The 17916-nt window shown below is 40.1% G+C and overlaps 2 protein-coding genes across 4 annotated transcripts in view; both read left to right on the top strand.

The window, feature by feature from the left end:
* The first annotated feature begins 12 nt into the window (after positions 1-12).
* On the top strand, positions 13-2277 carry LOC107227061 (ferrochelatase, mitochondrial). Of its 2 annotated transcripts, XM_015668092.2 has the most exons (8): positions 13-184; positions 375-573; positions 640-861; positions 924-1025; positions 1114-1279; positions 1356-1463; positions 1532-1696; positions 1909-2277. In XM_015668092.2, exons 1-8 carry the CDS (start codon positions 142-144, stop codon positions 2104-2106), a joined length of 1203 nt encoding a protein of 400 aa, XP_015523578.1. In that variant the 5' UTR covers positions 13-141; the 3' UTR covers positions 2107-2277. The 2 variants fall into 2 exon arrangements, with proteins under 2 accessions (XP_015523578.1, XP_046600082.1); XM_046744126.1 differs by lacking the exon at positions 13-184 and having other exon boundaries at positions 445-573; positions 621-861.
* A 1503-nt stretch (positions 2278-3780) lies between these two features.
* LOC107226428 (leishmanolysin-like peptidase) overlaps positions 3781-17916 on the top strand; it is a 207421-nt gene continuing 193285 nt past the window's right edge. For both annotated transcript variants that reach the window (XM_046744122.1, XM_046744123.1), the window contains exon 1: positions 3781-4004. In XM_046744122.1, the coding sequence (XP_046600078.1) occupies positions 3837-4004 (168 nt within the window). In that variant the 5' untranslated portion in view covers positions 3781-3836. The remainder of the gene's footprint in view (positions 4005-17916) is intronic.

Here is a 17916-nt window from a genome sequence, read left to right on the forward strand (position 1 = left end):
CATAATCGGTCTGAAAAAATTGACTTGTCATTCCCGGTTCTACAATAACAATAAATCAACTGTGAAGTGATTTTTCGTTTTTCAATTCGGCTTGGAGTCCAGATTGTTACACAGATTTTTGCTCGAGTTATTATTCAAGTTATGACCACCGGATTAGCCAGCTTTTCAAGCATGCTTAATTTTGGTAAGCATACGGCATGTGTATCAATAATTTATATTTAATTCTAAAACAAAACTGGGATCGAATATTTCCATCTTACTTTGGATTTTGCTTCCTACTTGGTAAATTTGCTTAGTTTTTTCTTTCAAGCAACGCTCATTCCTCAATTTTTTCACGATATCAATACAATAATTCAGTAACTTGATTTTTACAGGAAGAAAATGTGTCGCTGCACCGGTATCGGCGGTTCGTCTGATGTCAGTCGCAGCTCAGCCAAGAGAGAGCTCGACTCCAAAGGCAAAGACAGGTATTCTGATGCTCAACATGGGTGGACCACAAACTACAGATCAAGTTCATGACTATTTGTTACGTATCATGACCGACAGAGACATGATACAGTTGCCAGTTCAAAGGTAGGCTACCTCAGGCTCAACGTTCATTTGTCACATTATTCCACCAGTCGTTATATATTTTTACAGTCAGCTTGGCCCGTGGATTGCCAAACGACGCACCCCAGAAGTGCAGAAAAAGTACAATGAGATCGGCGGTGGATCTCCTATTTTAAAATGGACCAACATCCAAGGAGAACTTATGTGCAAGCAGCTGGATACAGTCTCCCCCGAGACTGCGCCGCACAAGCATTACGTTGGATTTCGATACGTCGATCCACTGGTCGACGATACTCTCAAACAAATCGAAGAGTAAGGAATTTTAAGTAAAATATTTTAATACCCCGTAATAAAACGATGTAAATTTTTGCTAGGGATGGCATCGAGCGCACTGTCATATTTTCACAGTATCCACAATACAGCTGCGCCACTTCCGGATCTAGTTTCAATTCAATCTACGATTATTACAAAAATAGGTGAGCGGTGACGGTTTGCTGAAAGTACAGTACCTATGACTGTTCTATGATTTTGTTGCCAAGAATCCTAATTGCATATCATCTTCAGGAAAGTACCCAGCAACATGAAATGGAGTATAATTGATAGATGGGCTTTGCATCCACTTCTAATTAAAATCGTTGCTGAAAGAGTCAAGGAACAGTTGGTACAATTCCCAAGCGATGTGAGGAAGGATGTACTCATACTTTTCTCTGCTCACTCACTTCCTCTTAAAGTTCGTAGGTTCAAAGGCATATTGTTTTTCGGAAGGCAACACGCGAGATGATAATTTTTAATGTGCATTTCTTCAGGCTGTCAACCGAGGAGACGCTTACCCTTCGGAAGTGGGGGCTACTGTTCAACTGGTTATGCAAGAGTTGAAACACTCTAATCCCTACAGTTTGGTTTGGCAATCAAAGGTTAGGACTTCAATTTTATTATATGAAATTTCCCGTAGTCTCTGAAACGTGCAGACATTGTATTTTAGGTCGGTCCTCTACCCTGGTTGGCACCATTCACCGACGACGCTTTGAAGGGTTACGTTAAACAAGGGAGAAAACATTTCATCCTAGTGCCAATCGCCTTTGTCAATGAACACATAGAGACACTTCATGAAATGGACATCGAGTACTGTCACGATTTGGCTAAGGAGGTAACAAAGCTCACCCTAACCACTGTGCATTGACCTAATTTCGCTGTGTTTGTTTCCAAACTTTTATTTGCCTCTAATCAGCCGCCAGTATGCTGGTGTAATTAAATCAAAGGCAAACATAAAAGAGTTCCCTGATCAGAGATGTATTCGATATGGAGTCTGAATGCTGGGAATACCTCAGTGCTAATTCATTAATTTCGAACTAATTTCAGCTCAGAATTGAGACTATTCGCCGAGCAGCCGCGCCCAATGATCATCCGATATTCATCGATGCTCTGACAGACATCGTCGCCTCACACCTGAAGTCTAATCAACCGATAAACCCCAAGTTCCTGACACGGTGTCCCCACTGCGTAAATGCGAGATGCGGTTATAGCAAATCCTGGTTCGCAGAGCTGTGCAAAGTCTAAACCGAGGATTTCTAGAGTGATGTGAATTATGTGAAGTAAGAACATGCCCAATCTAAAGCCACAAAAAATTCAATTCGCTGAATAAATTCTTGAAGTAAGCTGCAGCTTCTTGAGTAGCAAGGCTAAGTTTGTAACAATAAAATAACTGTAGAAGTTTTTAACTTCAGTTTATACACGCATTTTCAATTATATATATAATATATATATGTTTTCATTTACAAGCCGCATCAAAATTGTCGATTCTAATTTGTGGTATTTTTTCACAGATAATAATCGATATGGATTTTGATTTCTATCTAATAAAAAATGCTATCCACCATTTTTATTTGGGTGAATACTTTCAGGTGACGAAATTCACCGAAGTTCAGGCCACCCCGTCAAATCAATAAATCTTTCTCTCATTCCAACGTGTCAACGTGGTACATACATATGACATTTGTTTGATTGATGATCGTATGCTTGATGCCCATTCAATTTCAAAGGTAACATATTTAATCTATATTCAAAGAAAAAAAGACAACACATCAGCTCAAAATATGACTTTTGGTAACTTTACACAAAACGACATATTTTCCATAAATTATTCATTTTTATTTCAATGATATCAGAGTTATGATAAGAGTTGAAGATGCTGTGATTCTAACTGTTTTATGTTCGCCGTGACCTAGAATTTAGAATCGTCAATATTACTTGATCCGCGGCAATTGATAAACAAAAATTTTCTTCCCATGTTTAAATAATTGTAATTTTCAGTCTTCATAGTAAAAACACTAAAATATCGAGAAGTATGTAATAGAAGTATTTGCAAAACGGTGTTTAATTCAGTGTGAATGCGACTTTTCGAAACGTGAAGTCGAAAAAAAAAGGAATAACGAGCCCATCGGCGAGTGTGTGTGTCAGAATCTGAGAACCGGAGCCTTCCTCCGTGAGAAATCGTCGGCATTTGATTGGTCGCTTCGTTGGCACCGCTCGCATCTTTCATGTCGGTATGCGACTGATACTTTGCCGTATTCGACATCACGAGAGCAGTGTATAGTCTGAGAGAAGTACCAATGCAATGGTCGAAACCAGGATAACGTTATAGAAGGAACTACGCAAACGTCGCGGCATCCTTTCCACGTATACCTATAAGCTCTATAGACACCATGGCGACGTAGTTAATTTTCGATGGACTGACGAAACATTCTTCTCTGTAACGTGTGCCAAACTATGGATTTTCATCGCTCATCGAATTGGATTTCTAGCGCTATTTCATTAAGAAAAACAATCTCAAAAAGGTTTGCAAAAATTACGTTAGGATCTCCATCGTCAATATAATAACAAATGTTTAACGAAGGCCACAATACATTGATTACACCGCATCAAGCCGAAGAATGAAATTTCGCAGTAACGATTCATGCCCTGAGTACAACTATAGGCTGCCCCCATTTATTCTAGAAATCATTTGTTCAGTTTCTATTACGAAGCGGCACTTTGCTACGTTGAAATTGCTTTGCATTATCTACCACGAATAATCGACCTGCATTACCGTCTGTAATGTCCCTTAATTTAGTTCCAAAACGCCATCTCGTAACAGAGGGCGCCACCGATTTCTGCTGTTCCGTGAAGTTGGCCGCGAAACCGCGAAGCGGCGCGAGTTTTCGGCGTCGGTTTATTCGAGCGTCCCGACGCTCCATTCGGCTGCTATGACGTCCGTGTAACGGGGGGCGACTCGGTCGGTCTGCGTTAGTATGTGTCATGCGTCCCGAGTGCGAGGATCAGGCGTAATGACGGCCAGAGTGCGGCTTAAGATGCACCGCGCCGCGTTGTTTGTCGTGTTTCTAGTGCTCGTTGTGGACTCAGTGAGTGGGATGTTCGAGCACCGTCAATGCAGCCACCGACACCCGAAAGCGCACGAGGTGAGCGAAGCGGCGATGTTTTAACCTCAAACATGAAATACCCGCAGCATGTCACTCGATTTCCACCCTCCAAACCTCGGCCGCGGGCTTAGTTTTGTCAATCAGACATTTTTCCCGTACTTATTTTCCTCTCGTCTTTCGCCCGGAGATTCCGACGTCGCAGAAAAACATTCGCCCTCCCATTGATTAGACTCATTTTCCCTCGAGCACTTCTCGGAACGACGACTAGTCCTTTGTTTTCTTCCGCGATGTATAACGTCTTTTTATTTTCTCCGCGAAACAAGCTTCGGCGATTTTCAAATTGTCCCGTTAGAATAGAGAGAGCGAAAAAAAAGAAGGCACACGCAGTTTGTGTACAAACTAACTGTCAGCTGTCACCGTTCCGCGGTCACGTGACTCGGACGTGTATTTAGATGCTCGTCGGAAAGTTAAAACTCCCGGTTTCGGTTTTCAGCTTCGTTCATTGTTGTAAATATCCTATGTTAGCGATATTTGTACGTTTTTGCAAGGGAAAATAAATATGACCGCCTTCAGTTCGCGCGACACGTAAATCTCTCGATTTGTTTTTGCCAAATAGAACGCTCGTTCTTTGCGTCCTGCCAAATTGCGTGAAATCGGAGTCCTGGCATTGAACTCGATTCTCGACGCCGGAACGAACGCCGGCGTTTTTCTCTCTCTAACTCATTCCGTTGACCTTTACAAGTTGTATCGTATTTTGTTTACAAGGTATGTTTTCAACGGTTATTCTCCGAATTCAAACGAAATTCCGACGTAAGTACGTACAGAATGCGAGGTGTATATACAAAGAAAAAAAAAGAAAACATTAAAGTTAATCAAAATCAATCACTTTTGGTCATTTCACTCTCTGTACAAGGTTACGGGTATTGCATGTTGGGACTAAAGCGCCGCCCAAGTTGTAATGAAGTTTCTAATTTCTTTCGAAAACGAATCACAAGTACAAAACTGATCGTTATACATATTTTATATGATTATATACTATGCTGTATTATATACACGTATACGTATACAATACATATGTGTGATGCATGCAACAGAAATCTTTAGAACGAAGAGTTTTCTCCGTTATTGAAATATATATTACTTGGGTGTTCGCGATATAAGGAAGTTTATTCATTCAAAAAGTTTGTCAGACGACTCGCGTTGTGTTTAGGCTTCGCAAGTTCTCACTCGACTATTCAGTACTTTTAAGAATTAATTATTAACTGCGGATAAATTATCCGTATCTGTAGCAACAAGTTTGAACGAATATTTATTTCCAATGGTATTACTGCATGTAAACAACCATGTAATCACTGCAGGTTTATAACCATTGAAGTAATTCTTCTCGATTGCCATGTAATTAATTTTCTCCTAGTCAGATATTTATGCGAATGTTGATACGTTTGGCATATACATGTAATTAACGAAATTCTCGCGAGATGCTTAAAACGATTGAATTTATGACGATGTCACAGAGAGACCAGATTGAAACTAAAATCATTGTTTCGTAAATTTGAAGCGACTTTAACGGAGTTTAATCTCCAAAATATGAATACACTTTGCTTTTTAAAAATAGATTACTCAATTTGCGACGATCCTACAGTTGCGAAATAACGATTGTTCTTAGAAATCAATCGTTGTATGTATTAACGTTACGAATTTCACTCTCTCGCAACGAGAAGGAAAAGGAAACGAGAAAACAAGAAGCCGAAAACTGTAATCGGTTGCTAGAGGAAAAAACCTTGAATGATCGCGTGACGCCCGTAGCGAGAATTGTGCAACGTGATCTTTTTAATCCTCTTTATCTTAAAACCTGCTGCAGTTCACGCGATGCATCGGAGATCCGCGCAAGGCTGCGATTTACGTATACTAGTTATACATAAAAGTCAATCGGTTATACCTACCGGTTATTTCACCTTGAGTTTCTCCCCTGAACTGTTTCGCTGTCGGTTTTTCCACTTTTCGTAAGGAAACTGTGACTAAGAACGTCATTATTATACACACATTACGTGTCGTATACGCACGATCGTTTTCATAATACCTATACCTACGTAATTTCTCACCAACGATTAAATATTTACGGTGTTAATTTTATTGCAAAATCGTGATAAAAAACAATAAGAAGGAAATTATACGACGAAATCGGATCCGTTGTTACGGGAACTTATATTGCTGGATACGCGTTGCTATCTTGTCTCCTTTTCTATTCGCCTTACAGCTCGGCAGTATCTCTATAGGATTTCGTTCCGAAGGAATTGTCTTTTTTCTCTCTTTTATTTCTCTCGTCGGCAATGAAACTGAAATTTATTACTCAATAGCTTCTCTCCTTTCTCCATACGTACGTACATACATGTGTATAATACAACACCTATGTATAGTGTACACCTTTACACCGTACGTGTTCATATATCTTTACCTCCTATCTCTCGGCTGTCCAATTCTCTTCAACAACGCATTTCAGTCTCTTTCACTTTTGCAATTCTGCATAGGAGATGCAGTCTCGCATGGAGAATCTTTCCTCACTTCTCTGTCGTATATTCGAACCTTGCGCCTTGCCGATATGATATTTCTCATTAAAATTTATTTCTCTCAGTGCTGAAAATTTCCGCGGTTCATTTCGTGTTTACATATATAATATGTAATTTTGCGGTCGTTACAATATTGCGAACGGAATTGCGGAAGCTGGTCGAAGGGTTGCGAACTTTGATCCGACCGGTCTCAATTAGACACCGTCCTTATCCACAGGAATTCCAAATTTCTCGCTTATCATACTGATTCTCGTGGTTATTGTTATACAATTGCTAAACACAAATAGATCGTAGTTTTATTCACTTTATAGTAGAATATTCCGCTTCGATTTGCAGAAACTTGGTCCTACAATCTATAGCTGCTTTGAACAAACCGGATGCTGCGATGGAATCGTCTTAGAATAATTACGATTTTGTTCTAAACCAATTCCTCGCATGTCGAAGTTCTCAATCAATGTTTACGAAAAGTAGTGACATTTCGAGAAAAAAGCTAACTCAGGTGCAAAAAAAATATCTCGAGGAATAAATAATGATTCGGTTATTTTTCTAAAAATGCCCGCCAAATACAACAAACTCCAAATTTTTCTTTTCGTCCATAATTCTATAATTTTCGTGTTGATTTCTTATTTTTTATAAAAAGTCACGGTATCGTTGCTCGTGCTTATTTGTACGTGCATTGTCATATTGGTTCTTTTCTAATTCGCAATTGCACTTTAACATACTTGGTGAAAGGTTTTTTTGCACCTGAGGTGGTGTTGTTTGGGGATTACGTTATACGCATCGGATTAACGAATAATTGGAAATCAAATTGTATCGAATCGAGTTGTGTTGTATAATGTAATTTAAAAGTTAAACATTAAATTTAATTCAAATTTCGTTGGTTTATTGCGTTAGTTAAAGTCGGGAGAAACGTCGTCGTCGTTCTCGTTGTTCGTGCACTTGATGATTCGATTATAACAATTAGAAAACGGCTCAGACTTTAGCGTTATGTATTTGATATTATACATGTAAGTAAATGTGATTAGGTTGAAAATTAATTGAATGACATAATTTTGTAGCGGCTGAAATGCTTTGCGAAAGAAATCCACAATTTTTACTCATAAGTCTAGTATTTTTTTTCTGTTTGTCACGAAAAAAGTGAACTCTTACATGATTTTAACTTTGACTTTGAATAACTTTTGAAAGAATTGAGTTATCAAAAAATGATACGAGACCTTTTCTTCTAGAGCATCAAATTCCCTACAAAATTCGGAAATAACTAAAATTATTGTCGCGTGTTAATTAAATGGAAAATAGAAGATTGCGTTCAGGAATCACTAAATATTAACATTAAGAGCTGAAATTATAAGAAGCGTCTTATTTTTTATTCCAACAACTGTTAAAGACGTGTGACTTTGAACAAAATAAACAGTCGATTTTTTTTAATGATACACCCTAATTTGTACATATGTCGGAACTGTTACAGTTCCGTAATATACTACGCAAGGAAAAACGTTAAGTAAACAAAAGAAAGAAAAAAGAAACCGAACAAATAGCGAAACTTACGCGGGGATTTGTTCAAGTGGTAATAAATTTTTCACGACGTTATTATGTTCCTTATTCCCTTGAAACCCGCAACGGCGTTGTCGCGGATATAATATCAAAAGCTCTGCCTGTGCGATGTTTTATGTTTCATGTTTACTGCTTCAAGTGGGAGAATCAATCCTCCTAAACGGCCTGCTCTCAAAATATGCTAGGCTGCACTGTACTCGGGTATATTAGGTATCGTGCATGTATCAAAGTTAGGTTGAACCGCTCATTGATTATTTCATTTTTTACAACATTTTTTAAATACAAGAGTGTGAGAGATTGTAGATATTACGAAGAACGTGAAGACAGTAAAAATAATTAACGTTACGACGATTATGGCTTATGCACCACAGACAAGAGACTTGAGAGTTAATTAATTTACAAGCGTTCCAATGCGATACATTTATAATCTATACAAGCGTCGGAATTAGAGATGTCGATGAAAAACGCGATGTAAGATGAGAGAAAAGACGTAAGCTAGAGCTAGGGAGAAAACCAATTTAAAAAATAAGCGAAAATCAAATTAACACTAACAAAAGTCGTCGCATCTATTCAATCTTCGTCCTTCTTTACCTTGGGGAATTCTGCAGCTCTCCGCAGCAGCAGATAATGGAATTTCAAGGATTTCTCTTGCCTCGAACTTATGCTCTACTCGATATGGGATTGGATGGGTGGGTGCCGTGTACAGTCCATACACCGTATGTCTACCACGTATCTATACATGTACACTACACGCGATTGTCGAAGGAGGAAAAGAAGCAGGAAGACAAGTTTAGCGAAGCTTTTTTTCACCGCAGCTAGTCTCCGACTCGATTTTCCCTGGATAAAAAAAAAAAAAAGTCAAAACGTCGTATTTTCAAACTGTACTTCAAATGTCGACGCAATTGAGCTAATTTACAACTTGCGGCGAATGAACGAGTTGTTTTGATACTTTATGAGACCCGAGGAACTCTAGAGTAGTGCAGAAATTGCTGTGCGTGGGTGTCGGGGGGGGGGGGGGGGGGGGGGGGGGGAATAATAATTAGGGAACTAATTACGGGGCTCTGGATCCTTACGGAGTGACTCGATATCATATTCCCAGAGAATGTTAGTCAAGTTTAAGGACGCCGCTGAGCCAGCTGCAGGCCTCGAGTTGATACACTCGCTCGCGACACCGGCGTATGATTATTATTATTTTCTTTCTGAATTATTTTTTCCAATTATTTCTTACGTAAAAATGTTTATTTATAATTAATATATTTATATGTTGGAATAAAAACAGTCTTTTCTTCTTTTTATCCACATATATTTATGTATGAAAGATTTGTCGAGCAGATTTGAAGAAAAAACAAATGCCGGATTTTATAACGTCGACGCATCTGGATATCGAATAATTATACCGTTTAATGAAGAGCGAAAAAGATACGCCGCGCACTAAATAATGTGATATCACACCCTTTGATCGATGTATCGCGTTGATGGCGCGGATCACGTGTGTTTACACATATCGTAGAAAAGAGCTCGGCCTTCCCCGATATTTGTTTCCATTTGCGAAATGAACGCGAATTTCAAATTTCCGCTCGATTTTGTACCAATATACGTGGCTGGTCTGATGTCAAATTTATTTTTCCTATATTTGTAGGTTTATAATCCACCCTTTTTCGGGGTCGTCAACCGTGACGATGGACGCAAAGTTAATTACAAATCTCTCGGTTTTTTTTTTCTCTCAAATTTCTTTTTCATCTCTTTCAATTATCACGAATTCATCATATCCACGTGAAACTCACGCGTACACGATGCAAATGTATATTATACTTGTGCTACACGTACCGTATCGATTCGGTCATTTCACTGTCAGTGTAATATAAGGAATTCCAGTACACGTGTCTAATTATAATATTGTCAGGTAGGTAAATATTGAAGAAAGTACAGAAAATAGGGAACTAACTAATAAAAGTCGCGAATGTATGAAACGTGAAATATAACGTCAAAGACAAGGAAAAAAATGCGGAGATAGGCGCGACCCGCGTTTCGGTAATTGATGACGTATCCAAGGTCAAAGTTGCAAAATTTTTAATGTTGGATCCGTTGCAGCGGTTGTGGATAAAAAAAATCGTCATATTTTCATGTAACACGCTAATTGAGGGCCCTTGAATCGCAGCTCGAAATTCGAATTGGACATATTATTACTTTTTTTTCCGTCAACCTAGAACCTGCAGCGTGAGAACGGGAGTTCGAGGGCTGGCTCATGGCCAGCCTAAAGCCGCTTCTCATTACAGCATCCGCACCGCGTGTACGCGGTGAAATCGGTTAACGTATACGTACATGTATACGTATACACATACACATACGTGCAGTCGAGTGTCGGGTTTCATGCAAGGCGCCTCTTTTTATCGCCCGTGCAATTCAACCTTTCCCCCTACTTTTATTATCTACGAACTAAACAGTCCAATTGCGAGTCGGCCGATGAATCGGGGGCTTTCAATTCATCGAAGCTTTCATTATTTTCCGCTCCTACGCGTGTTTCTCGAATGATCCGTATTCACTGCTTTGCGTAGGTATGCGCCGTATATTGGAGTGGTTCGCCAAAAAAAAAAAAAAAAACAAAAATTGGATTTTTCAGTGCGGATTCCTCATAAAAATTTTATCTATGACGAATTGAAAAAAAATTTGATTTTCGTCAAGAATTAATAAATCATGTATTGCCCGCGTATTACAGCTTACGGATTAGGAGATTAAGATTTTTGCAGCAGGTACGCAAGGCAGTTTTGCGTTCTACGTTTCTTATCTTTCGTTTGCCGTGCCGAATCTGTCATGATCGCTAAAATGTGTCTACCGAGATTGCAACGGTCGCAGGATAAAAGCCATGCAGGCTGCAGCCAGATCTCGAACAAACCGAACTTGCAGGTTTATATTCTTCCCTGTACCGGTTTATCTCAATTTAATTCTACCACCTATTCGCGCAGACTATTATATGCAGCTTGGGAATATTTTTTAAAATATTGCGAACATTTTTATACACAGCTGGATAGATTCAGCGATTATTATTTACCTCTACGAATTCCGATGTATGCGCGATATTGATTTCGAGCTATCGCTGCGGGGCTTTGATGCTTTTTGCAATTCGTATTTATTATGGCGTCGAGGCGCTGATGCAGCCAATAGAGCTTGCCGAAAGAAGTTTATAGATTAGCTAATTATTTTAAGGCTTGTGTTGTATCTACTTTCATTTTTTCTTTTTTTTTTTTTTTTTTTAATTCAATCTCAATTTCACTCTCATCCTTCGCGACGAACGATTGTTTGATATCCGATTCCGAGCGCTCTGTTCCTCGATGTTATCATTCGTCTGTTCGCGTTATTAGACACGCTGCTGTCTTGCAGTCTTATTCTTTCAATCCCCTCTGGCTTTCTCACCGATCCTCCAAACCTTTTTTCATCCACTCCCGAAGTGGGTGTATAATCCGTTTGTTTCCTTGTATGTGTGCGTATATTGCACATATGTATATGTGTGTATGTGTACGACTGTTGCGTATTAGGTAACCCTTCGACCACCTTCTCCTCGTTTCCCTTCCTACGATAAAGCTTCCGCCGCTAAATTTCACCCATATATAGACACGGTATATATGTATATGTATGTATATACTGTACGCAACAACGAAGTAATGATTACAGCTGCTGCTGCTGCTACGGGATTGATTTTTTCTCTACGGTCAGGAAGGGACAAAGGCTCTCGCCGAACGCACTGAATAGGGAATTACTGCTTTTTACAATATACGTATTACTCTGCGTGGCTTTCGATTTCGCCAACTTTTAACACTCCGCCCATTGAAAATATACATATACGTATACATACCTATAACGAATGATGGAGGAACGATCATATGACGAAACAAAAGAGCCAGACTTGATGCATGTATTTTCTGTATAGCTCTATACATGTATTATGTAACACCGACCGACCGACCCGCTTGGGAATCAAATTCGTCGGCAACGCTCGGCATTTCTCTCTAATTGAAATGACCGAATTGCCGTTCCTGCGGGCTGTTTTCATCATTCACGAATTGCCGAGTTATTTGCACATGTATAATTGTACAGACCGTATATTATGTAACGTATTTGTGTGTGGGAATTAATTTCGGAGCAAAATTTTTAATTTTACGCGACATGTTCCGACCGGGTATACCGTAAAAAGCTCCGCATTATCTGCATCTCGTTTGAAAGACATCGATGATCCACATCCAAAACAATTAAACTAACGAAAAAATACTTCCGGATTGTTTTGTATTCTTTGGAAATAAAAGTTTTACTCGTGTAACGATGAGGGCTGCATCTGCTTACGGGAATGGGTTATCAGGAGGAAGAACGAGGGCGAGAGAAGACAGAGGGAAGAAATTACGAGATGCAGGTACACCTCGGTAACCATAGAAGCCTTGTATCTATACATACTCGTACATCTCAGCCTTCGGTGATCTCTCGGTGGTGATAGAAGGGCGGGTGGGGGGGATATATTCGCGGTAAAGATGCTGGAAGAGCGAAGAGAGAGAGAGTGAGGGAGATAGAGAGAGAGAGAGAGAGAGTCTTGAGGGGCTTGCGGAAAAGTTACATAAGGAAAGGGGGGAATTTCAAGTGGATTCACAACCGCCTCGGTCTCCGTGGGGGCTCAACGTCGAATCGTCGAATCGGCGTCGCGACGCTTCGCGAACGAGGGAGTAAACCAATCGAACCGAAGTAATCGATCAGATTTTTATTGGCTTTCATCTATTTGAGGAGAAAATCTGCCGGTCGAAGAAAAGTCCACGGTTCAGGAGCGGTCGGATTACCGACATTCTCTTTCTTTCACAAGATTGATTTAAGTAACGTTAACGTCGCGAAACCATCGGGAAGATATTGATTATTTTGTAATCTTAGAATGACTTTGAAAGAGTTGGCTTTTCACCATAATTTACCCAATTTCAGACATTCGTAATAACGCGAAGGTAAGACTTCTTTCTGAACATGCATCGTTACAGTAACGTTACTAATTTCAATCACATTTTCTTTCCGTCCACTCGTGTCGATCCCCAAATTTTTCTGTAAAAAAGATTCAGAAGAGGTGAAACTAGTCGGAAAAAGAATGAGAATTAAACATGTGTAAAATATTTATCACATAGTTGTTACTTGTACTTGTGCAACGAGCGGGATAATTTGTGAAACATGATTGTGTTCCATTATGGATTGGTCCGATATGATTTTTAACGTCGTGCATGTGCAGCCTTCGCTTTAATCACGATCCAACCTTACAGGGTTGCATTTATCAAAAGCTGAATTTAAACTCTTCCGACAGCCGATCCTTCAACGTCTTTTCGCGGAATCTCGCAACATGCTCGCCTATCGGCTGTCTAATCGGCGACTGATAACAATCAGCCGTCCGAATACTTGGCTCGTTATACTTTGGATCTCTTTCCGAGATCTGCGCGCTTTCGTGCAACCTTATATTATGCTCTTTACGATCCAAAGTCCGCACATCGATCTGCGATCTTTAAAGATATTGGAACTGTTTCTTATGCAGGGTGGCCACACATCTGGAAAAACTGAAAAACCTGGGATTGTCAGGGGATTTTTAATTTGGAAGCGGAAAAAGCTGAAAATATCAGTTTTCTGTCGTGGGAATTAGAAATGACTTTTCGAGGTTACAAGCTTACTTTTTATCGCCGAGAAAAGAAATTGGCTTAAACCGACATTTTTTTTTTGTAAATTATGTTTTTCTCCAATTCGAATTGAACTTTAACCGAATATAGAGTTAAGAAGCTGAGCGATTTAGGTAGTAGTAACTTACTAGAACTGGCAAAATGTCAGGGAAAACTGGATTTTAGGTCCTGAAAAAGCTGGAAATGACATGGAATTTTTTTCCCAAAAATTTGTGACCACCCTGTTTATATTCGTTGACGGTAAAAAGGTCTGTTTCAATTCAATCGAGTACGGCAATTCAATTATGACAATTATGAAAGCCTGCCGGCAGTAAATGTCGTTCCGGGTTAAATCAGGTCGCGCAGTAACGTAATTTCAGGCGTACAATTTTGCCAGTGCATGAATATCGCACTTCGCTTTAAAGCGAAGAGAATGACGAGATTTTTATTTCACTGGAATCGGTCGTGCGCAATTATCTCACGCTATACTCTCACTGATTCGCTTTCGTTGCCTCTCTTTGAATACAGGAAAGTAACATTGTTGAAAAGTTATCCGTCGTTTTCGTCGAGAGCGTAGAAAGAAAACGGCAATCTATCCACGAGGTATTCCAGAATTCCACAACGGATCGCGAAAAGTCCCTGCGGTAACAGAAACTGTGCCACGAAATTTATCACTCGTTGGTAAGTCGTTTCTCTAACTCACAGGTATTTCAATTATAAATCACTCGGATGACAAGTTTTAATTTGCCACTAAATTGCGATTCAATGCGTGTTGCTAAGAATTTATGCAAAAGTACAATATCACGTGCAGATGTAGATTTGTTTGCACGATAGCCACGGGTTCGCTGGCATTATTATATCTACGACCACCTCCAGCCTGCGCGATGTCTCGGGAAAAAGTGAAATTACTTCCAACTATATTAATTACAATTCAACGGAGAGGGTAAAACGGCCCGCGGTGATATAGTTGATAATTACAACCAGAGGCGAGTGAATATGAAAGTGAAAAATGAAATCATGTCGTTGTATGTAACAAAAAATCCAACTCTCGCTACTATCACCTTCTTCACAATTCATTAATTTTCTCCGTCCTTGAGATCATCGATTACATATCAACTGATTAAATAAATTGCACCGCGTTTCTCCTGCCGTCATTTATTCTTGTATTTCATTCTCGTACCTAATCAACGTCGTTCGCAGACTGTACAAAGTATCCTTTCACTCTGAAACAGCACGTTATTGTTGTTGGTAAACCGTTGAGAAAATATACTCATAATGTCACGACGAGGAACAAACGATGAAACGTGAACCTCGTTCTCCAATTGTATCCATCCATATTGAAACTGCGGCAGTTATATCGTTGAGGTTTCGCGAACAGAGGTGAAGAGGGAAAGGGAATGGGCAAGTTTAGCGGCCTCTGGGGAATAGTCGGTGTGGTTATAACCCAAGAGTACCTGCCTGTATACATATGTATACATATATATAAATCTATCTGTAACACCGGGCAATAATAAGGCGAACCAGCAACAGCATGCCGGATTATAACCAGAACGTGATGGATGAAGACGATGGACTCGTCGAGCCGATGTTAAGACAAGGAGAAACCAACACCTACCACCAAAGAGAGAGAAATTGCGAGACGATCGTGAAGTTGAAAAGAAACATAGATGCGAGCAACGAAATGATGTGTGGTAGAGTTTATGCGGTATTTTGGTGGGAAATTGAGCCGTGTTAAGCTGGATGGATGAACTTCGCTTCACCCTCAAAACTTGTACCCGCGCATTCCCTGAAATGCCACGAGATCCTTCCGCAGCAACGAACGGAAGGAACTTAAACTTGCCTACCGGTGCAAATAGTATTTTCTCCGACCAACTTAACCCGGATGAACTTTTCCGTTGGTTCTTGTACAAGGTATACACTCGCGTGATGTGTAGTCGGTCTCTGTGTGTACGTACCTACCTACCTACGTACTTTCTCTGGTCGATAAAATCGATGATACGTGTGCTCGCTGGAGGACAGATAACGTCGTGTTTCTTTACAAACGTCACAGGCGACTGCTCGGGAGAGGAAGCACGGATCTCGAGAGTTGGAAAAGATCATGGGACGATGTAGGTACGAAAGACTTTTTGCCTATGAAATCTTCGCGGTCAATAATTCCGGATGCAGTGGATCATGGGAATGGTGCAATGTTAACGTGGCTTATGACCTATAGTGGATATGTTAGGAAGCTCGTAAATGTTGGAGGAAGAAGAAACGGTCTTTGAACTACCGGCGATGGATGCGCTTCCAGCGCTGGCTGGTTTATACCCACGGTCCATCCTTGTTGGAGGATTTATCAAAGAGGAAAGTACAAAGTAGAAAAATCGACTGTAAGAGACTTTGTTCGGCGTTTTTAAACCATTCATGCTCCTCTCCGTCGATTTCTCCACGACGGCTCCTCTCTCTAAGAACTTCTCGAATGGAAACTAGCTCATGGTTATTTCAAACACAGCTGAGCAATGAAGCTCCCTTTATATTTTCCATCGTACGACGTGATGATTTGTTTGAAAACTGAAACGTGACAGTTTCTGATTTCGATTACCGCTTCTCGATTTCTCCGTTCCCCGTTCCTACGAATTCCAATCGAATCCGAGTCTTCGTACGATCACGATGACGGTGAACTATCGCGACGAAAATGACGAAAGGCAAGGTTAGACGGTGGTTCGTCTTCTAACTTGGCAGAGTTTCGAAAAAACCTTCGCGTAGGTCGAGTCGTGATCAGATAATTTCGACACGCGTCAAGCCAAGTCCTTTGCGATAAGAGAAGCTGGGCGGGGCGACCCTTGTTATTCCTTGAGGTTTGCCTCATCTTAGCGTTCCTTCGTCGAAGCAAACGGTGATGAGGATGGGGGACGAGGGGGGAAAAGGAAATGTCTAAGGCGCTGCCTTCGAGATACGAGAAGAAGAAGGTCGACCGCCCCGAGATGAATACGAACCCTCTGATGATGTTTTCCCGTTAATTAATCAGCTTGCCCCAACAACTTATGCTGCAGTATATAATCTATAATATCATCTGTATCCGATGTACCGACACACATACGCGTACAAACATTTATACGTATACATGCGTGTTACGTATACTCGGTTCGCTGTCTTATAACGTTGAGCCTGCGTGCCAAAAGTGAAGTAAAAAATTCAGCAGGGCATAATGGGAGTTCTCTGATCGTTCTTTCATTGCTCGAAATCTTCGTCTTAACGATACTTTGAAACTTTGAAACTTCTTCGTTGCCTTGCTTTCTCTTTATACGTTGTACGTGTATAAGTATATGTATGAGGCGTTCCACGTCAAATTTTCAACCCATGTATCTCATCTCCCTTCGATTTTGATAATTTTTTAATACGACGTTGCAACCGACCCGAAAGGATCTCGACATTTTTTTTCACATTTTTTCACGTCGGAATCGAAGGTTTTTGCTTTTTTTTTTTTCCTCGCCACCGCCCAATCTAAATAGATCACGGAATCATGAAAATAATGCGATTCTGCAATCTACTTTTCTAATCTAAAAATTTCGAGACCCTTCACGCCCGATGTTTTATACATCGATACACGACGATTTATAGTTTCAGTATATATAATATAAGTGATATGGAATGAATCGGATATATTTTATTTACCTACGTATTACACGTATAATTTTGGTAGATTTCGAGAGTGCTTTGTGCTCGCGATTGCAGGGTAATCGAATTGAGAAAACTTTGTAGAGTGAGAAAACAAAAAATGTTTTGTCCAGTTATACCGTATAGCCGAATCTTGTTGGCTTCTAACGCTTTTTTTCATCCTGCGGACTGAATCATTTCAACGCTGTACGGTGACAAGTGAAGAACGCAGCAGGTATCCGGTTTTTTCTCACATACACTCGTCGCGACAGTCGCTTCACCTTGTGTAATACTTCCGCAAGGAAATGTCATTCGAAAGTTATTCGACCGCGTTTTTGGCCGGCCGTTTGATCACGCCCGCAACGGTATACGTATACATATACGTATTATAACCTCTGCCTCCGCGACGGCACGAGAATGGCGGTCAAGGTTCGCATATGTATAATCGGATTATCGATATGCACCTGTAACCAACCTGGCAGATATCTGTGTATTATATATATATATGTATATGTTAATATATATATGTATGTA

The sequence above is a fragment of the Neodiprion lecontei genome, chromosome 6 (genome assembly GCF_021901455.1).
Source record: "Neodiprion lecontei isolate iyNeoLeco1 chromosome 6, iyNeoLeco1.1, whole genome shotgun sequence".
Taxonomy (NCBI): domain Eukaryota; kingdom Metazoa; phylum Arthropoda; class Insecta; order Hymenoptera; family Diprionidae; genus Neodiprion; species Neodiprion lecontei.